At 39.1% G+C, this 23,160-nt stretch overlaps 1 protein-coding gene across 2 annotated transcripts in view; it reads left to right on the forward strand.

Moving 5' to 3' along the window:
- Pdgfd (platelet derived growth factor D) overlaps positions 1–23,160 on the forward strand; it is a 217,867-nt gene that overhangs the window by 111,647 nt on the left and 83,060 nt on the right. Inside the window, exon 2 of one of the 2 annotated variants that reach the window (XM_060369035.1) lies at positions 21,552–21,738. In XM_060369035.1, coding sequence (XP_060225018.1) covers positions 21,552–21,738 — 187 coding nt within the window. Of the gene's footprint in view, positions 1–21,533; positions 21,739–23,160 lie in introns of both variants that reach the window. The other variant, XM_060369032.1, reaches the window with a different exon arrangement.

The following is a 23,160-nucleotide window of genomic DNA, read 5'->3' on the forward strand; positions in this document are numbered from 1 at the left end:
GACAAGGGGGATCATGTGAGCATCTGGAAATTCACCAGCAAGATTACATGTCATGAGCTGGACTGGGGTGGATGTGAATCTAGCTTCAAATCTGCAATGATCTTGTTCTGCTAAGGGAGCAAGAGCTGGCCTGTCTTCAGTAGTGTGGAGGTGAAGGTGGAGAATGTTCACATATATACATGCACTGAAATGCATGCCTTGCGCTTGTTTACTTTTATTGAAAGGATCTATCGATTCTCATCAAGTCACAAGGAATAATACCTCCTTTATTTGCCAAAGGTTTCAGTCTTGGAAGTAAGAGAAAAGGAAAAGTATTAGAGTTGCAAGGCAGAGTCAGTATGATACATTTTTTTCATCAGAATGCCTTAGAAATTTGTGTATCCTACCTTCCTTCCAACTTTGCCATATCAGAAGGGATCTTTTTACATCTAAATGTTTACCTATGAAATCAATCCCACTTCTCATAATTATTCACCTGTAATAACAGCAATAGCTGCTGTAAAAGTTTCACATCTCTCTATACAGCAAATGGCAACATTGCATCTTTGCAAAACAGTGTCTTTAGCAGTAGCCAGAAAATTGTCTGTAATATAAGAGAGAGTGGCCACATTGTTCTACTTATTGAAATGGCTCTTTCTTTTGTTTTCACTCCGCTTTCCGTAGGTTTGCAGTGCTAGAGACTGAATCAGATTATTGTGCATTCTTGATTAGCATCCTGTCACTGAGCCTTGCAACAATATAAAACACAAACAATATCCACAGTAGTCTTTGAAAGGCGTTCCACTAACAGGCCCCCTAGTAGAGGAAAAGAACAGTATTTTCTTATTTTAATGATTGATTATTGAACATTTCCACGTATAAGTGTGTGGGGTTCATGTAGTTTATTAGTGAAAAAGGACTTCTGTGATGGGTTTGTTCCTAAGATTGGTCAGAACTGAAGAGAAGACCAAGATTCAAGTGGGCTAAGATTCCACTTACAATAAATAGAGATTTAATTTCTAGCATTTATTTGTATAAACTGGGTGATAAAATATACCGGGAAAAGACCCAAGGAATCTTAACAGGTGTAAATGTGCTTTAATTGCAATACTATAGCAAAATAGACATTATGGCTTTTAAATATCAGAAGCTTCATTCACTTAGCATAGTTTTGGAAACCAGGAAGTCCATGATCAAGGTGCCAGCAAATCTGTCCTGTCCTGGTTCGCGGCTGGCATTTTGCCACTACTCCCTGCATTGGTAGAAAATGCCAAAAGTATCTCCAGGTATCCCTTTACAGGGGTACTAATTGATCCACGAGGCCTCTGCCCCTCAAAGGAGGCGGTGCTCCTTTTAAGATCAGCATGCGGCTTATGATTTCAACATATGACAGAGGGTTCGGAAACATCCCACTCTTGCACAGAGATTTCAGAGTACTGAAAACGTCAGCAATGACTTTCCACAAAACTTCATTAGGGAAATACATTCCCTTGGCATTGTGACACACTGTTATGGTTAATGTTGATTGTCAAGTTTCACAGGATCTAGAATCCTCTAGAAGGTAAGCTTCTAGGAAGGACTGTATAAGTTAAAAACTTATCAACTGGGTGGGAAGATCCATCCAGAATGTGGACCACACTGTTCTATGGAATGGGACCCTGAACTGAACTAAAAGGAGAAAACTAATAGAGCATGAGATTAATTACACCCTGCTTCCTGACTGTGAATGTAATGTGGCCATCATGCCTTTTCTACCCATATGGATGGTATTTTCTTAAGCCAGGATAAACACCGCCCTTTAGATTGCTTCTTGTCATGTATTTTGTCACAGCAAAAGAAAAGTTACTAATAATGCTAACTGCAGAGGTGTTTTCTACTAACACCATATGCACCCTATCCCCAGGAGGTAGTAACAGAGTCAAAAGATGTCAAAAGACCCATGACTACTAAGCTCGGCACTAAACAAAACTGAAGGCATCTACTCTGACTTCCTATGTGACAAGTCACATCACTTTAAGACACTTTTATGTTGCTCCTTGGTTCTTAACAGCCAGAATTAATAAACAAGGTCAGTAGCTACTGGATCATGTGGTTGCATATAATTGGAGTAGATGCTCTATCTCATGTGCATGCTTGCTATGGTGTGGAGAGTGAACCACAGTAGTGTTCCTTTTAGTTGTCCATGGGTTTGTTAAGTATAAAGGAAGTCAATGTAAGAAAACAGATAGCAAGCAGCAGATAGAAGCACAATAGCGAAACACTATCAAATAAGGAGCTGTTACAGCATCCAGCAGAGGTGGTTTGAGTGGCCATACTCACAGAGAAAACAAAGGTAGCATTATCAAATCTGGAATTTTCAAACATCCAAAAGAAATTGACTGGAGAAGTTGAGGCAGTCAGCTTGAGTGCCTGGAAGCCTTCACTCCATGGATGCGCTGTTCATGGCTGGACCGCCAATTCCTCTTTCCCACTTCTGGATTGTTTTTATTGGATCCATAATGATAAACTCTGTTGTAGCTGTTCACAAGGACACATCTTAACTCTTGAATCTTTATGGTGCTCCTTGTTACAGGGTTAGAGTAACCCTCCCATTCCTATATAACAGAGTGAGAGTAACCATCCCATTTCCTGTATAACAGAGCTAGAGTAACCATCCCGTTTCCCATGTAAAGAGTCTTGGAGGAGATGGGAGTAGGGTGGGATTTTGCTCTCAGAGCCTTTTTTCCAATAAGTTTAAGGAGCAATTGATACTTTGCCAATGTGATATGCATTATAGTGCAAAAATCCCAATGATACTAATGCAAAAATTTATTCTTGAGAGCTTACTTCTCTTTGAAAATTGACAAACCAAGAGAAAGTGTGTCTCTCCTGAGGTTTTGGACACTGTAGCATAAATATGAAATCAGGAGGAAAATCCCAGCTGGTATTCAATGTGGTGTTTCCATATGATCTCTTTATGTGCATCAAAGGACAGTGTGTGGCTATTTATAGGCAAAAGTGAAAATAGATATGTAAAATATACAAATACCTAAATTGAACAACCATGCAGAATTTTCATGTGATACTGTAATTAGAAAAAATGTGCCATTCTAGAGAGTTATTGTATACTAATGTTTAAGTAGTTGGAAATGTATTCAGTTTTCATACTTATGAGATCTATGTTTTATTCAGAATATAGTTTTTAAGTTTAGTGTAAGGCATACCCTTTAAAAAGCATGCTTTTGTATATAATATTCTATTTAAAGAAAATGTTAATTACATGTATTTCTTATGAGCACAGCTCTGTTCTCAGCTGCTTGAAGTACTCCAATACAAAAGCAATGTGACCCTGTCTCCCATCTGAAGCCTCCCTGCAAGGTGTTCCCCTAGCCCTTCAGTTTTAAATTTGGTCTTCTTCCCATATTAACTTCAACTGTAGCTGTGTTCACACCTGAGACTCTGAAAAGAAAATCTTCATTTGTTTTCCTAGTAAGTTGCCTGTCAGTCTAAGAAAAAGAGAATATTCTTGCATTCTCCAATTTCTAATAGCCTGGCATCTGTAACAGTCTCAGAGGAGACTGGTAACTCAACACAATTTAAAAAACAGAATTCTACTGTGGGTGCTTCAGAATTTTGATATTCTTAATTAAAGCTTAACTTCATATGTTCTAAACGCAGGGGCTCGTGGTTTGTGAATTTCAAAGTACCATCTTATAGAGTGCTTACAGAAGCACTGAAGCCTCAGATGATGTAATAGAGAGCTTACTTTTTCTTTGTTTCTGCGAAAAAGAATAGATGGAAAAGACAGAAGAGCGTGCCCACTTGCTCAGTGGCAACCCTACGTGGGCTGAAAATGCTACTCTCTCAGCACTGTGAGCTGCTCAATTTCTCTCCCGGGGCTCTTTAAGTTCTCAGTAAATATATGGAGAATAATAGTCTACTTTGGAAGTCATCTCAAAAAATAGCTTAACAGTTGTTTCCTCTTAGTCATACAAGAAATTATCTGATGATTATTGACATATGGGTCGCTGGAGAATTCAAACCAATACTTCTGTACAAGTTATTTTCCCGAAGCTCATCGATTGTGGGAAGGTCACTTAGAGTTCACAAATTGTTTCTTTTCAACAACAGACACACTTGGATTTCCTATATTTTCTATATTTATTAAGCATACACTGTCTCTTGTTTTGGGCTCGAACTATTTCTTATACCTGTTTCTTATAACTGAAAAGTAACTAACTTGTGATGGGAGCTGCCTAATAAAAAAGCAAGTTCGACTGGTTCTCTCCTGCATTTCACCAGCAGGGAGATATGATAAACATTTTGAAAAATCCTTAAAAGATACTATGTGTTAGAATATTTACAAGCTCCCTGTTTGGCAGTTTATTGGGCACGAAGAGTCCAAACATCATATATTGATAAGGCCAAGCAGTTTAACATAAATAGTTCCTGTCATACAATTCTACCGGTTACCAAAGTTTGGTTTACAGTGATGATTACAGGCATTAGGTAGGACCATCTTCTTCAAATGGTGTATTAGCTGCCTTTCTATTGCTGTGGTAAAACACCATGACCAAAGGCAAGAGGTAGAGAGTATATTTTGATTTTTGGGTCCATGAAGTTACGAGACCAAAATGCTGGGGACAGCTTTGTAACCGGCACAATCACAGGATCGGGAACTTAAGAGCACATATCTTGAACCATGAGCACAACACAGAGGCGTTGACCTGGACTGGGCAAGGCTTTTTATTTAAAAGCCTGTACCCAGTGACATACTTCCTTCAGGAAATTGCACCACATGAGCCTCCCTAAGCAGCACCATCATCTGGGAACCAAGTGTTAAAATACTCGAGGTCATGAGGTTACCGATGGTAAGGCATCTCCTTGTTGAAGGATCACCAAGCTATTCTGTTTATCCATCCATTTATATGCTCATGCAGCAAGAACACAGGAATCTTTTATACAGACCCGTGCCTGATGCTAGGATTGGATCTATAGTCTCTTGTGCAGTGACCAGCAATACAGTACTAGGAGAAAGAGGAGAATTAAATCAAGTGAATACTGGCCTCATTTGTGCAATTATTGCCTCATGATTCGCCGAATTTTCACGGAAACTTAATACTCCTTTATGGGAGGTCACTTCTTTTTTTTGTGAATAATAGGAAACAACAGGAACTAATTCATCTGTGCCCCGATGAGCTTTAATCAAACTAAACATTATCATATTACCTGGATATAATTAGCAAATAAATATATTAGCTTTTTGTGAAAAGTATTTCAATTAGCATCCTCAGAAATTCTGAAATGGCTTGCTACTGAAATATATTTTAGAGTTTTTTTTTTTTGGCTTTTAGATAATGTTTTAAGTAAACTAACCAAATATTTATTCAATAAGTAATTGTTGTAGTCTTACAATGAAAAATATTACTCTCTGAAAGTTCATAATTTTGTTGAGCAAGGAAGAGAAACACAAAAACAGAGCAATGAGGAAATACAGAATGTTATCATCGGAGAGGACAGCAAACCTGTATTTGTTTCATTTTTTCCAAACACCTGCCAGACATGTTAACTGTGTCTCTCTTCATTAACTCAAATACAGGCTCAGCATCGTCCTTTTTAAAAATATGTTTACGTATCTACATATATGTAAGTGTACCACATGAGTGCAGTGCCCTTGGAGGCCGAAGAGGGATCAGGTCCCCTAAACCTGCAGGTGGTTGTGAGCCTTCACATAGTTGTTGATAATCCAATCCAGGTCTTCTGCAAGAGTAGCCAGTGCTCCCCTAGCAGCCTTTTTAAAGAAAGCACCATAAGAAGAAAGCCACCATTGTTCAGGATTACCCCCTGAGTATAATCTATCTGCCTTTGCTTTCAACACAGGCTTAAGAAACAGCAAGCTTAAGGACCATAGGGTGCCCAAATGTACTTTTCTAGCAGCTCAACACTGTTTTTCTTCTTTCCTAGTCATCAGCTCATAACCTATAGTTCTCTCTTCACCATCTCTGCCAACATTGTTGAAATAATTTATACTAAAATAATTCTGGGATGTCACTTGGCATATGGTAAGTTCACGTTTCCAGTTTGTCAAAACAGAAAGTCAGAGAGAAAATAACGCTGAGCTTTTGCATGCATCACATAAGCAGCATGTGACCCATCACAGCACTTGGCTTGCACCTGATCACAGGGATTTAGTCACTTTGTGTTTGCAATCACCTGTTGGGAGCCAAGTGTGGCCGTCTAATTTTCATAGGCTGCCGTTAGAATGTGAAGAGCAGCACTTAAAAAGCAAAGGGTGTTTGTGTGAAGAGATGGCTCAGCAGTTAAGAGCAGTTGCTGCTTTTGCAGAGGACACATATCAAGTGGCTCACAACCAACTGTAGCTCCAGTTCCAGTGTCTGATGCCCTCTTCTTTCCTCCATGAACACTAGACATAGTTATGTACTCATAGACACACACACACACACACACACACACACACACACACACGGTAAAATACTTTTCTAGTAAACCTAAGGCTTTGATCCTCTGTGCCACAAAAAGACAAGCAACCAAAACACACAGTACTGAAGCAATCAGTTCCTGGTTGTTGCTGCTGTGAAACAAACACTCAAAAGATAAAACCAGAGCCTGAGCTCCAGGATGAAAAGACAAGAAATGGAATCTCACCAATGGTGAGTGGGTACATACCATAGGAAAGAGAAAAAAACAACTTTGTGGTGCAACCGCTGAGGTTCGGGAGAGCCTACTGTGCTGACTAACAAGAGTACATGATGCGAGTAGCCCAAGACAGGAGCTCCTGGAGGTATTCCACAGTTCAGATAACAGCCGTGTTAGATGATTCATGTTAGTCTGAGACTGGACGCAGAATTAAAAGACTTTTTTCTGATATACCACCCACTAATGACAGAGCCTTGATCAAATAATGGCTTTGGAAAGAGAAAAGATCTGCATTAAAAACACATGAAGCCCTTTGCAGTAAAACAATAACTAGGTGCATCTGTTTAATTGTACCAGTATGGGTTCGAAGGCAAGTCCTCACACAGAGTCTCCAAAGACACCTGAGCCATCTCTGTCCTGGTGGTCATTCAAAGCTTTGAGGTAGCATGGCCTTTCCCCTAACTAATGGGTTGTCTTGATATGGTTAGTGACTGTTTTAGGACTCAGCAGTATTTTATTTATTTTGGGGTGGTGATGATAAATGAATGGTTTATAATTATTTGACTTTAAGACTTTTATGTTAAAAATGCTTCTCTTCCCCTGGAAAAAAATTTTACTACAATTATTCACTTTGTATTCCAGCTGTAGCCCCCTTCCTCATCTCCTCCTAGTCCCACTTTCCCTCCCTCTTCCCTGTTATGTCCCTCCCCAGATAGCAGAGGAAGTCCTCCTTCCCTACCATCTGACCCTAACCTATCAGGTCTCAGCAGGACTGTCTGAATCCTCTTTCTCTGTGGCCTAATAAGGCCACTTCACCAGGGGGAGGAGATCAAAGAGGCGGCCACTGAGTCCATCAGAGACAGCACCTGCTCCCATTACTATGGAACCCACATGGAGACTGAGCTGCCCATGGGCTACATCTGAGCAGGGGGGTCTAGGTCCTCTCCATGCATGGTCCTTGGTTGATGCATCAGTCTTCATAGAACCCAATGAGCCCAGATTTTTTGGATCTGTTGCTCTCCTTGTGGAGCTCCTGTCCTCTCAGGTCTTTCTATCTCCTCCCCCTTCCATAAGATTTCCTGCACTCTGTCCAAAGTTTCGCTGTGAATCTCAGCATCTGCTTCAATACTCTGATGGGTAGAGTCTTTCAGAGGCCCCCTGTGGAAGGTTCCTGTCCTGTTCCCTGTCTTCTACTTCTGATGTGTATCCTGTTTTCCCTTCTGAATGACGATTAAGCCTCTTCCCTGGGGTTCTCCTTGTTGTTTAGCTTCTTTAGGACTACAGGTTTGAGTATATTTATCCTATATTATATGGCTAATATCCACGTATGAGTGAGTATATACTATGTGTGTGTTTCTGTTTCTGGCCTTACCTCACTCAAGATGATCTTTTCTAGTTCTATCCGTTTGCCAGCAATTTTCATGATTTCCTTGTTTTTAATTGCTGAGTAGTATTTCATTGAGTAAATGTACCACACACAATTCCTATATCCGTTCCTCAGTTGAGGGACATATAGGTTGTTTGCAGATTCTAGCTATTAAAAACAAAGCTGCTATGAACATAGTTGAGCAAATGTCCTCCTTGTATGGTTGAGAATCTTTCGGATATATGCCCAGGAGTGGTAGAGTTGGATCTTGAGGTAGTTTAAAGGCTAATGAGAAATGCTGGAGGACTTGTTCGCATTTCCCATTCAGTACTTCAGTCTTCCTTGGCTGCCAGACAGCACTAAGTATTTAATCTTCTTGAAAGCCACCAGCTTTTAACAAGTGGGTAATAAGCACAGCCACAATGTGGGAATTACTTACATCAATCTCTCAGAAGCCTGAGAATTCCGTGACAAATTGAGATAGTTCCTGCTTTCCAGTTGTTATGGTTTTATTATCTGATGTGGGCAGTGAATATAGAGTATCAATAACAAATCACACTAGAGAAGCTTGTGTACAACATCTCAGCTTTGTGGTTCTATAAGCTACTTGATAAGTTGCCAACATGGATACATCATTGGCTATATCTGCATCTTAAATTTTATTACATTTTTATGATTTTTATGTATCCCACTACGCAGCATTCTTCATAAAGACATTACAAATGGTAGTTAAGTATCCAAATGTGTTACATACACCCATATTTGGCACCATTCAAGAAGTTATCTGAGGTTGAAATCAAATGAACAACTGCCTTCTTACCATGACTGAACTTACACATACCAAGCCATTACAGCTGAGTCCCAATTTACTTCTTTCTAGAAGATGGGCAATTGGATGTAAGCATAACCATGCTTCCCTATTCAGTAAATAGTACTAAAGCCATGTAGTTTCATGACTAATCATGACTATAAATTATAGCCTGTGTAACTTACTTATTAAGTGTAGACATAAGTTTATATACACCTAACATAATAAACAATGTGCTTGTTATGTTATAAGTTAAGTTTCTCCTGAGATCTTTGTGTGGTCAGATATAATGACAAAGTCTGTTTAGCCATGAATTCACCTTTCTGATCATTGGAATATTTATGATCATCTTTTCTTCCTGTCCTGTCTCACACCCCAGAGTTTGATATTGTTATATGAACTGTCCTCCACAGAATTCTGTATTTAATCCTTGTTCCTAGCTGGCTGTAACACTTTAGAATGTTCTGGAAACCTTAAGAGGTAAAGCAGAGTTATAGGAGGCATGTAACAAACTAAGTCGTTGTGGGGACTATCTTGTCCCTGAAACTTCCTGTGTCCCTTTCTATGCTTCCTGCCTGATGGGAGGTGAATCTCTCTCCACTGTCACATAATTATGCCACCATGATGTTCTGCTCAAGCACACAGGACCAAGCCACCATGGGCTAAACCTCCTGGAACTGAAAGCCATGATATATATCTTTATTCAAGTGATTCCCCAAAAACCTACCCTAAAATGATTTCAGAAAAAAAATATTTTCTTCTATATTGCGGCTAACAGAGCTATGAACCAAAATAAACTAGTCCTTATAACTCACCTAGTCTTAGATATTTCTGTAATGCAACAGCAACACACTAAGAGGGACTGCAGATATGGCTTTACAGGTAAAGGGCTCAGGTGCTATTTGAGACCTGAGTTTGGATACCCAGCACCTATTTAAAGCCAGGCACAGCAATACACGTGTAATTCCACTACAGCGGATGTGGAGACAGGGGATCCTGTTGAGTGTCAGGCCAGACAGGTCAGCTGAAATGTCAAAACACAGATGCAGGGAGAGACTGCCTTAAAAGCAAAGTTGGCAGTGATTGAGAAAGACAACTGATGACATTTGGCTTTCACATATGCACTTATGGGCACACCACATGCACACACACACAAACACACACACACATACACACACACACACACAGATTGCACAAGAAGAAATAAGTAAATAAACAAATGGGAAATGCTCTAAGGAAAGAGATTTTTCTGTAGTGTTGTCTAGAATAAGCAGTCATTCTAGAACAAAGTCACTAGGTGTGACTTTTCTATTTTACCTATTACCTTTTTGTATTCGTGAGCTGTGTTGGTAATAACTTTCTAATATTTAAAATTCTGAAAATTAAAATAGTCTGTTTATTCAGTCCTATAGTTTTTTTTTTCCATTTAATGCTTCCCACCTGCCATAATACTGGATGTTATTTTATGTGTTTTCAAGTCCTCTGTGTAGAAACAATAGTATAAAATGACTATTCTCAAAAAAAAAAAAAAGAATCACCAGGCAATTGATTAATATGAATTGATATGATAGAAAGGATATTTTATTAGGTCGGTGTTTACCTCAACTTCCAGTTTTAAATTAAAAAGAGGGACACTGTGGTGATAACGTACGGAGTTGGAGTGCTTACACAAAGGTGAATAATTTCAATTTTAATAAAATTATAAGTCACTCTGAAATCCACAAGAACTTAGAGATAAATGTTCTGAATGTAACTGATGTATCAATCAATCAATAAATACCTTTTATATTAAAAAAAAAAACAGTGAAGAATAGTCATTATAATCTTAGCACTTCAGGCAGGGAGACACAGAGCTCAGTCCATGATCAAATGGAATTCATGATGCTTTGCTTTTTGTTTTTCCTGGGGATTCAGCTGCTTAAAGAAAACTTTTACGTTCAGGGAGTAATCAAGTAATTATTCTGCCAAAATGTCGTCACCAAGTTGTGTGTACAGACAAGGGTGATTATAAAGCATTAGCATAAAACTTCTTGACAAAGTGCTATAGCTAGAAAATATGTTTAAGTGCGCATCTATACAGATGTGTGCCCGTGTGTGTGACTGTGTGTCTGTCTGTGTTTATGAGTACATGCATGAGTGTGTTCATGTATATGTACATGTGTGTGTCGGCATGCTTGTGTGTGTGAATATGTGTTTGTGTGTACCTATGTGCTCATGTGTGTGCATGTGTTTCTGAAGGCATATATGTGTCTTTGTATGTGTAATATGGGTGTATGCCTATCATTGCACAAGCATGCACACACCTTCCAAAATCAATATAAACAGAAAAAAAATTAAGATTATTGCTTAATTCCTAAAAAACAAAAACAAAACAAAACAAAACAAAAAGGCTGTTGGCAAATCCTAAACAAAGCCTCACATTTTATCCAGCTTGTTCTTGAGTTGCTTCAAAAAAGGCCAAAGACAGAACAGAGGTGGAGGCTATTTGCAGGAAGCTGGTGGAGTTACTGAGGGTTTCCCTGAGAATATGCGGAAGGTGCTGACCAAGACTTCATTAATGAAGATTGCTCTATTAGCAGTCACTGGCAGGAGGAATTTACTTCATTGATTCAAGGCTTCAGTGCCCAAACACTGAAGGGCAAAAGCATTGAATATGCTCCTAGCTGGTTTTTAACTAACAGAGTTAAACTTTAATTTTCCCCTTTCTCACAGACTCCATCCCTGTACATTTTAGGTTAGAAAATAATTGGTAGGAAGTTATCCATTAAATTGAATCTCACCTCAATCCTGTGTTTTAGGCTCTGTTCTATAATTTGACGTATTCATTTTTTTTTTAAAGGGAATGAGTTTATTGTTTAGAATGCTTTATTTGTGTCATCTACTTTTGCTCAGGTAAGGGTTAGTACATGATGCCCTAGGTTTGTTAACTTGCATAACTTCATTCACTAGCTAGAAATGTGTTTTATAATCTGAGCATTGCTATGGTAGTAAGAAAAAGTTGTTGCCAAGAGACAAAAACAACACAACTAAAATCCTGATATGAAATATGAATTATAAAAAATTATGCACTAGACTACCTATTACAATGATGATTTTCTGCTTTCTGAATCAAATGACATATTCATTTTTAAAGTAAGGAACTCTTGCCTTCATTTCTTTTATATTCCCCATTTATTTCTTGTTTCTTTTATACATACATGTCTTCAATCATATTATAAACTAGGTCTCAGCAGGCACCATCTCTCACACTAGGAGATTTTTCATATTATGTTTGTATTTGTTCAGTCTGAGTATGGAATTCTTTGGAAATTGCTGAGCAATAACACTGAAATAATGTTTCTGTAAAGCACGAAGCTGAGATTTTATTGACCTAATTGAGCTTACAACTCAAATAGATGTTGGCATAGAGTGAGAACTTGCAAAGGATCAATCAACTTACTCCATGTATCACTTAATAACAGAAAACAAACAATAATCGAAAAGTAGTCTCAAAAACAAAACCATATTCTTCTATTTTTACCATATTCTTGTTCCTCTTTTCCTTTCATGCCATAACTTTCACAGTGTATCAGGGCCTGGTTATGATAACTAGTTGCAACTGAAATCGGAAGTACTCTTCAACAGAAGGTACCCAGTGCAGAACGAATAGCTGAAAATCAGAGAGCAAATAGAGTGATTTCCATGTAATGCTCTCAAGATAATCTGTTACATTCATAGTAAATATGTTCACACAATTGTCAGCTCTCAATGGTTACAGTGGAATTGATTTTCTTACAAATAAAGTATTGAAGTTGTTTTACAGAGTTCTTTTCGATGAAGTTGTTTTTATTTGTTATTTTATTGTCTGTTATCAGTCTCTCATTATCTACACTAACCACCCATCCATATAACATCAAACTTATTTGTTCTACATGGCTCCATATGCCCTGACTGGCAAGACAGAAGCTATGTGGTTGAATAAGACATAAGAAATTGAAATTTAGTATCTGCAATATGATTTTCTCCTTCTGAACTTTGAAAAAAAATATAAAGTACCTTTGAGAACTTTGGTTTTTTTCTTATGTTCCTAGTCAGGCTTAGAAAAGAGTCTTGTTTTAAAATTAGCAAAATACATACTATATTGCTTTTAAATCCAGGGATTAATTTTGATTTCTCTAACATGTTCAAAACAAATGGAAAAGTATGACTTTTTCCATCAGACACTTTTCTAAATTTTTAAGAAATAAAAATTCTTCTAGACTATATGTTTTTTTTTAAATTCTGTACAGACTTTATTACCCACATATAAAGACTAAGGAAACAAAGTCAGCCTAAACAGGGTAATCTATACGACACAGCCAAATGGTCAGTGAAGGAAAAGCTTGGCTTTGTATAGTCCAGAGCCATTGAATGTCAAAACACATTTATTTTGCATTTTGCATCATTCTATGAAAAGAATAAGCTGTTGAAATTAAACTTCAGTCATATACCATATTTTTACATTGCATCCATTCTAAAATTATTCAATGAGCATTGTCTGTGGTGATGATTCTGTTTGCTGTAAAACGTAGCATAATACAGAAATTCTGCTTTCTAATATATAGTTGTTAAAATTAAAGATTAATAAATTATCTCAGAATGTTTCTCAGTTTTGTTGCTTTCACCATTAGACTATTCTTTATTTTTGCAGTTTATTCAGGTTAGGTACTCACATCTGAAGATTTGGAGCTAGGAACCTCAGACAAGAGACCATGTGTCATTTGTCTTTTTGGGTCTGCTTTACATCCATTTACCTGCAAGTTCTTGATTATATTTATTTTTTGCAGTTTAATAGTATTTATTTCTAATATCAGAGATCAGACCTCTACTCTTGCCTGATGCATCTAAAACTGTAGAGAGCTGCGTAATGCCGCGCCTTAAAGATGGAGCTGGTTTCTGCCTTCCACCTTCCTGATGGTGAGTGCTCTCTGTCACAAACAACTCCACATTTGGCTAAGGCTGAGGATCTGGCTTGCTTCCATGTATGTGGACCTATCTGCATTGCCCACGTGGCACGCTGGGGTTGGCTACCCAGAGGCTATTTAAGCTGTGGGCTGGCTTTTCCCAGGGTCCGATGATTGTTCAAGGTTCCTGAATAAACTGCATTGAAAAAAAAAAAACAAAAAACAAAAAAACTACCCAATTACTCTTTGTTGGGATATGAACTCCTCAACCACTATAAAAATCTGTTTGAAGGATCCTCAAACATCTGAAAATAAATAACAAATAAATAAATAAATGAATAGCCACTATGATTCATCAATGCCACTCTTTGGCATCTTTCCAAAGGATTTAGTATCCTATCCCACTGAGACTTGCTTAGCCATGTTTGTCACTGCTGTAGTCACAATGGTTAGGAAATGGAAACCTCCTTCAGTGGGTGAATGGATATTGAAAATGTGGCAAATAGACTATATGTTTGATCAGCTGGTTTAAACCATCAAGTTCTGCCTTTCCCAAAGATGATAGATACAATTTTTAATATCATTTTCAGTGGGGCAGGGGGCATGGCTCAGTGAGTTAAGGGCTTTCTGTGAAAGTGCAAAGACATGAGTTCAAATCCACAGAAGGCACATAAAGTTGGACACTGTAGTGAGCATTGATGATGCCAACATGCCTACCTTGAGATGGAGATGGACACAGGAGAGTCACAGAAGCTGCTGAGCCAGCTAGCCTCCCTGTACAATGAACGAAAAGGAGACTTTTATTAACCAAGGTACAAGGCAAAGAACAACACCTGCAGTGGGCTTCACACACAGGCTGCACAATCACACTCACATACATGGACAAGTACACACATACACCTGTAAACAGTAAATTAATGTTTAAAAGTACTGGTTTTAGGAGTAAAATGTATCTCATTACAAATCTCACATTTGATTTGTTTCCATGATCCCACTGTCACTTTGTGTTCTATTAGTCATGCTCAACTTACTAGTAGTTTTGATGTGGAGAGAAAAACATTATCTTAAATACTATCTTTTCCGGCCACTGGTGTGTTAGATCAGGAAGCCTATACAGGTCATGACGGGTGCTGCTTCTGCAGTACTGGGGAGTCAGCAGTTGAGCCCAAGGAAGCCAGAGCCAGGGGGCAGGGTGTGTCAAGGGAGCCAGAAGCCAAGAGGAGACAGCTACAGCAGTCTCTACCCACTGTTCATTCTTTTACCCTATAACTTTAGCTCTTTTTGCTGAGTTTATCGACTATTATAATGTTACAAAGATGATGAACGTCTGAATAAATCATGATGGGCCAGGCTGGGAGGTATACACCTGTATTTCCAGAATTTGGAAGGTGAAGGCAGGAAGATTGGGAGTTCAAGGTCATCCTGAGCTATATAGTGAGTTCAAGGTCATTCAGAGCAGCCGTAAGAGGCCCTATTATTCCCCCTCTCCATTTCTCTCTTTTTCTGTATCCCTCCTCCCTCCCTCATTCTTCTCATTCTTCTCTGTGTATGTGTGTGTGAGAGAGAAAGAGCTACAAGAGATCCTGCTCTCCCTGTTTCTTTGTCTCTTGCTCACTCCTCACTCATGTTTGCCCTTGCTCTCTCTCTCCAAAGTAAAACAAGTGGTAATAATAAAATATCATGAAAGCACTGGTAATGGATCTTACTTCTGTGATCTTATGTTAGGCTTCCACAATGGATATGTATAAACCACATTCATCCCACAAAAATTGTTCTTACCTGTGGTCTCTTAGAAGCAGAAATGAGTCTGTATTCTTATAAATCATTCAGCTACATTCTGGGCAGTATTGCAGTGACATGGTGTGAGATCATGAAACAGCCACTACACAAATGACACTTGCTTTGTGAGTTGGGAATTTCTTGATTCTGTTGACTGTTCTTGGCTTTGGGCTAGTAGCTAAAGATTACAGGTTTGTGACTTTAGCCCTGGCTCTCAGCTGTTTTATGGAGTCTGTGAGTCAAATCATGTTGGTGAGATGGCAGAGCTGCAAACTACATGGTTATTTGTTTCTATAGAATTGATTATCATTGAATATTTTAAATGTTACTTCAACAATTCAATATCTTCTCTTTGCATTTAATGTTCTGGATAATATTATGTTCTAGCAGATGAGATAAAAAATGTTACTAATATTTATAGTTTCATTTCTTAAGCATTATTAAATTTTGCAGTGGATTGCCAAATATATCTCTTGAAATAAACACTCGTTTTTCTATAAATGAGGAAAACTAAGATAAAAGGTTAGATCCCAGGGCATAGAGGTAAATTATCCTAGGTACTGATAGTGCAAAGACAGGAAAATGAATTCAAGATAGGCCTCAAGTCAAGAAAGTGAAATGAAAACCAAATGTGGCATATAGAATCAAAACAGGGAGACAGAGAACTGACCAGAGCAGGGCACAGACATGAGAAAGTTTGAATAGTCCTTTTTTCCCAACTTCAGAGTGCACCAGGATTGCTGGGCAGACTGTCTGGGTAGAGCACGGTGCGGTTGAGAATTTGCTGATCTTTTGGTCAGCATTAGACTGGTGGTTACTGGTTTAAATGAATCCCAGAGACAGGTGATAGCGTCTGAGTGACTTTGCAGGAGTTTCTGGGAGAAGTGATGGTGTGAACTGAGTTTTGTTAAAGGGCTGGGGGCATAATAGATACATATAACATTTTAGGTTATCTTAATTGGATTTTTTTAAAGTCAAATGCATAGCTCAGATTTTATGAGGCTATAAATATGAACCCCCTTCTGTATTAAGATACAAAATAAGACTCTATACTCCTGCTATGTAAGCACATTTAGGAATAACAGATTCTCTGTGGTTTGGGTTTAACAAATCATGCCTTGCTCTCGTTCAGTCTGCTTTGAAAAGTACTTCCAGAGTCAGATTTTGCTTCTGAAGTGGCTTTGTATGTTGAGCCATGGATTTCTTGAACTCCCAGAATTTTCTTTGTAAAGCATTGATATTACTGACTGCACATGGTTATCATGGGGATTACATGGAGTAGTGAATTGAAAGCCACTAATCAGAGTGTCTGATACATAATAATTGCCCCATAAATGTTAGGTATTATTGGACCACCAATGTAAATGCTTTTGTTTAGGAATGTGACTGTATGTACTGTTTGACATTATCTTATGTTTAACCTGATAGGTAGTTTCTATAGCTATAAATCATTGGTAGTCTCCTGCTAAGAATAACCTTGAATTGGCATGACATTATAAATTATATGTGAACAATATGAGTCAGAAGTTAAGGTGTAAATTAAGGTGTATTGCCAATAGCCAAGAATCAAAAACTGCCCCCAGCAAATTTCACACTCAAAGGAAGAATACTTTCTCCTATTTATTATGATTTATTTGTTTGTTTGTGTGCTTGTTTTTTTGTGTTTTGTTATTGTTATTGTGTTTGTTCAGGCTTATCTGTATAATGGTTCACACGTTGAGTTCAGAGGACAAACTCTGATGTCCATTCTCACCTTTAACCTAGCATGACTCACTTGTTCATTGCTGCATGCACCAGGATAGCTGACCAGTGACCCTCAAGGACTTTTCCTGTCTCCAGCTCCCATCTGCCACTAGAGCCTTGGAATTATGATGCATGTACATGATGCCAAGTTTTAAATGGGTGCTGCAAATCTACACTCAGGTCCTTGTGTTTATGCCACAAATACTTTCCCCAACCATCACCCAAGTCACACCACCATTAAAAACTGTAGGACCAGCTTGTCCAGATTCATGTTCTCACAACACCCTTCACAAGTTCTGGAACTCTGAGAAAGATACGACTTCCTGTGCTCCAAAAACCTCAGATGTCAAATAATGATAGTGGTGGTTGTAATAATGCCTACTACAGAGAACACACACAATCAACAACTAGACCCTAGAAACTAAATGAGAAGAGTTTAAAACAATGTCTGGCACAAAACAAACACCACTATAATCTTTTGTTCCTTGTATTTAATCTATATTCATGTATATTCTGGAAGAGATTTGTAAGGAAAAAAAGAGTTATAAGAAAAACATTTCCTAGAAAACTGTTAATTTCCATCCTTATTCAATACAATGAGTTCTGTAGTCAAGAATATATAATATATAATATATATAATAATCTTCCCTATCCGCCTATTGCACTGCCTTCTTAAAAATGTAACTGACATTTTCTTTATAAACACAGTTGAGATCATTAAGATGATGTAGCCTTTAATGATGTGCTAAAGTAGAAGAATTAGAATACTCTTAGCACACAGTCTCTCAATGTGGCCCCTTTAATGGATGCCCTTGACTTCACTGTTGCTATGTTCAGTGGTCCTTCCTCTGTCTATTTGGCCTTGGTCTTTGACATATGAAAGTGTCTTTTTGAAGGGGCATCTTAGCTCTGATATAGTTTCTCCCCTGGTGACACTTGTGGTTTCCTAAAACAGTCCTATTGTCACCTGATACCCAGACATGTCCACCAGCACCAAGCTTGGCCTTCCTCCTCAGGGCTTTAGGATTGATGGCACCACACTTGTGCCTTGGGAGCTCAGTGCACCCTCTATGATCTTCCCTCTGGAAGCTCTATTCTCATATCTCCCCCGTTCATCTCAGGCCCAGCCACCTATCCACAAGCCTGGTAGCATTTCCCCTTGCATTCCTCATCACTACATCACATTGATAATGCATGTCTTCTGAAAGAACTCTCCCACTGGCCCTGGGGATCACAGGTACCCTGTGTGATGACTGGTGTTAATTTTCCACTTGACACTGAGGAGCCAGAACTCCAGGCACATGTGTAAGGAACTACCTAGACTACAGTTAGTGGCAGAGACTGTCTGTTATGGATGGTTCTCAGTTCTTGACTGTCAATCTGATGCAGGCACCTGCTTCAAGTCTCTACCATCTCAGCTTTCCAGCGATGATAAACTATAATACTGAGCCAAGTAAGTCCTTCCTCCCTTAAGTTGTTCTTGTCAGGGCACTTGATCATGGCAGCAAGTAAAGACTCTATGGCACCCTGCTGGGCCTGTGACTAGCACCCGATCTATCACGTTCTTGCAGCCTTGGGCCCATACTTTTGCATTTGGTTCTTTGCTACACTTCCCTTTTGACATCGGGCTTCACTACCGCCTTCCCGTTTGTGGCAGAACCCCACCGCTATAGCGGTTTCCTCCCAGGCAGTCTTTCCTCAGCCGCACTCTTCCTGTCATTCATCTTTACCACCAGTAGAGCATTGATCTTCCGTTTGACAAAGGCTCACTTGCTCTTTCCAGAGCTTTCCTGTTTGCGCTCATATCTCTTGCAGACACCTAAGTGTGGCATGAGGGTGTTTCCGAACTCATCTTGGCAGCCTCTGGATCAAGAGTCCAGCTGAACTCTGATGGACCAGCCTCTGCCATTATCCCTACCTACATCTCATATCACATCTCTCTAGTTCACTCAGCCTCTGGACAACAGATGCCATTAGAATTTTCAGCTGCCTCCTAGTGTTCCTGTGGGCCTTGTTAACCCTGTGTGACAAACCTCCACTTTGTTTACATGTAAAAAAAAAAATGGAATAAATTTTTTAAATTTCTTCCAGTTATATCCAAATCCAGCATAGCATCTGGAACAGGAAATACACACACATAATGCATGCAACCACTGAATATTTAAAAAGACCAAAGAGAAACTTGCCCCCAAATCCTTTAGTACATAAATGAGAAATCTGAGCTCCTGCGATAGCATTTTGGAATTTAGAAACTATTTGTTTAGACATACGCTTCCTTCTATTCATGACTCATTATATCTAGGGGCTTTTGATATTATTGGTATGAATTTGTATTTTAGAATAAACTTATTGTTTATTAAACATGAATTTTACTTAAAAAATCCAAGTCATCCGCAATATTAAGTCTAAGAAAAATAGCACAGCAATAGTGAACAGGATGCTGTGGTATGTTACAGTTTTTCGGCATTTGATGAATAATTGCCGACTGGTTGAGAGTGCACATCAGTCAGCCTGGAAAACAGTGTTTGCCTGGGTTCACCGAGACCTCCTCATGACAAAGAGAGACAACCAGTGTTTTTCAGTATAAAATGTCAAGGGTAAAGAGAAGAAGGTCATCTGCCTATGTTTCTAGCTTTTAGAGACAATGGTTCTCAGCCCTTTGCAGTTGTCTGTTACAGAGCCAGTGCTGTAATCCAAACCCATAGAGGGGACCTCAGCTGCCCCCACTGACTCCCTCTCCTTCAGTCTGTTTGAGCAAGCTGCAATGTATTAACTAGCCAATGAGTTCCAAAGAAAGTTTTCATTTGCATCTATGGATATGAGCACTTGCTGACCGTCCTCCCTTATTTTAGGACTTTTAACAGCCTGTTTCAGCGGCTCCACCTCTTAGGCCTTCCACCAGCACCTTCAACCTCTCTGATGAGTCTCACTTAAATTACAGGCCTCAAGGCAATATGGGAGGATACACATAGATTGTAGTTAGTGGTCTGTATATTATGCTGTTCAAGGACCCTAAAAATGCAAAGAACTCTGAATACTGAAACATACAAAATGATGTCCAGCATGCAGAAAAGCAGTTCTGATTTGAATTCTTCTAGTCATTTCACAGAATAAATGTTCAGGCCCACAAAACTTTCTCTCAATTCAGACACTTGCTACAAATCTCAAGATACCTAAACTGCTGGCCGAATGCCTACTAATTCAAGAGTCCCATATGTAACCCTTAAGGAGCTCAGGAAAACACTGTACAAGAAGGTTGATACCAAAGCACCAAAATTAGGAATGCTAAAATAGTAAGACTCCGAGGGTAAGTCCTGGAAGGTTCCACATTTCCCTGGTGGTGTCACAAACAGGAAGCTTCAAGAGTGTTCATAGATTTTACTGTGGTCTCATTATGTGGGCATGGTTGGCTGAACCAGTGGAGGTGTGGAGTAGATCTCCAGCCCAGCCCCTCTGTCATCTTTAGAATTTGGGAGCTCCGGTCAGATGTTCCATGACTAACCACCTCTTTAACAACATGATCTTTCTGATGTGTCTAGTGCCCATCCTGAAACTGCCTCAGGAGTCCATGTTAAATTTCTCCATGAGCAAAAACTTAGATGTAGTCGCAGGGACCCCATCATGAAAACAAAGATCTCCCTAACCGCTTGGGAATTTCAAGTGTCTTGAGCTTATTCCCAGGAAACCAAGACAGAAACCAAGTCTATTCTTTGTTATAAAGCATTCAGAAAATGCAACACAGATTAGATCCGTTTAAGTCAAAGAAAGCCAGAAAAGAAAAATGTCCTAGGTTTATTATAGAAAGACTCACTTAAAACTTTTTATTTAAACAAATCATAAGTAGTCCTTGAATATTAATAGAATCTCTTCATTTGTCTTTATTTTTTTACTCAATCATTCAACACTATTTATTGAACACTGTCATCACTAAAATACTGTTACACTTAATTATATTATTTGTAAAATATAGTAAAGAAAAAAGGTGAACTAACTGTTTGAAGTTATTCTCGCATTTGATTCCAATCTAAATGAATCTGAGGTCTGCAATCTCAAAGAGTAATGGAGGGAAGCACCAAGTTTTCAAAAGTATCGGGCACAGGAAGCTGTAAAGAATTTGGGAAAGCAGACAAAATAGAAATGTGGATCTTTTTGTTGTTGTTGTTGACCCAAGTACTTGGTCTTATATTCACAATATAAATCAAGAAGTGCATTGAAATGTCATGTTGTGAATTGTTCTCTTTTCTTGTTTTCCTGTAATTGGAGCAACATACTAATTTTTACAAGTTGTGACTACTAACAGAGAGCAATCACCTCACAGACTTGTACCGGAGAGATGAGCATGTTCAGGTGACAGGCAATGGCCACGTGCAGAGTCCTCGCTTCCCCAACAGCTACCCGCGGAACCTGCTCCTGACATGGCGGCTCCATTCCCAGGAGAAAACACGGATACAGCTGGCCTTTGACCATCAGTTTGGACTAGAGGAAGCAGAAAATGATATCTGTAGGTAAGAGAACAAAATCCTTGTTAGTGCTCGAATGAAAGTGGGGGAACAGGAATTAAAATCATCACATCCAATATTCTTATTAAACTCTTTGGAATTAGCCAACACATTTTTTATTACATACTTTCCCAATCCGATACTAAAGCAATTTAAGGAAGAAGGGTTTATTTTGGCTTACAGTTTGAGGATATCATTTCAGTTGTAGTTGTTGGCCATGTTGTATCTGTTGTCAGGAAGAAAAAGAGTGATGGAGTCAGTAGCCATCTTCTTCTCTCCTTTTCATGCAGTCTAGGACCCTAGCTTGGGGAACAGTACTACCATTTTTAGGGTAGGCCATCCCCTTCAAACTAACCTAATGAAGATAATCATTCACAGCCATGGCCAAAAGCTTGTCCCCTGGATGATTCTAGATTTTGTCAGGTTTTAAATCATTATTCACAATTACAATAGCCATTCTTTTTTTTTTTTTTTTAAGTGTTACGTTGGCTCTGTAGAAGGCTTTCAAAAATGTACACAATCAGTCACAACCTCATGTTTCCCTGAAAAGAATAGGCTCTGGGGATCTGTGAATTCCCACGGCCCAGGGAGGCCTTTGTGAGAATGTAGATGTGCCCAATCCTGCAACCCTCCCTTCCCCAGAGCTGCATACCCTGGTCATTGTCTGCCATAGGCTCAGGGGCAAAGCACCTTCTGGCTCCGAGGGATGAGGCCACTGTAACCATGCCAAGAGATGTGTTGATCCTCCTCCCAAGGGTTCAGCCTGTGGGTGAGGACAGGGGATTCAGGCCAAGGGGGTGAGAAGTGCAGAGTCAGTACATAGACATCAGGAGTCTGGTGAATGCAATCCGTGGGTAAGCAGATTGTCTGTTCCAGAAGAGAGAGCATGTTATATTGCTTTGGGCGACCAATCAGTTTCCTAATGGCCCTTTGCTGGGAATGGCCACAGAGATGGTGACAGGGAACCAGGTCAGTGTTCTCTGATTGAACATGTCACTGATAGGCATGAGAAGGAAACAGAGACAACCTCAGGATGTGTGTGCTCTTCAGAAGAAGAAAGCAGGTGAATCACCCTCCCTCATTTGCATGCTTATCAGAGAAGGTCCAGGCTGTTGTTCCTTGACTTGTTAGCTCACAGCATCTTATTCCCTTAATTATCCTGCCTGAGACTTGGGAGGAATTTTTTTTTACCTCTTTGTGCTTTACTGGCTGTACTTGTTCTGCATTGCCAATGAACTCCTGAACTACTAAATCCTCTCCACAGTTTATTTTCCTTTGAATAATAAAAAGAGGTGCATCCAATTTGGTTGTCCTTTGTTGCATATTTATTATACTGACAGCTTTTATTATGCTGCTATTTTTTTCCCCAGAAAAACATAATAGCAGTGACTATTATTTTCTAGGACCACAGAGGGTAATGTATGCCAG

Source organism: Meriones unguiculatus, chromosome 1 (assembly GCF_030254825.1).
Source record: "Meriones unguiculatus strain TT.TT164.6M chromosome 1, Bangor_MerUng_6.1, whole genome shotgun sequence".
In the NCBI taxonomy this organism is placed as follows: domain Eukaryota; kingdom Metazoa; phylum Chordata; class Mammalia; order Rodentia; family Muridae; genus Meriones; species Meriones unguiculatus.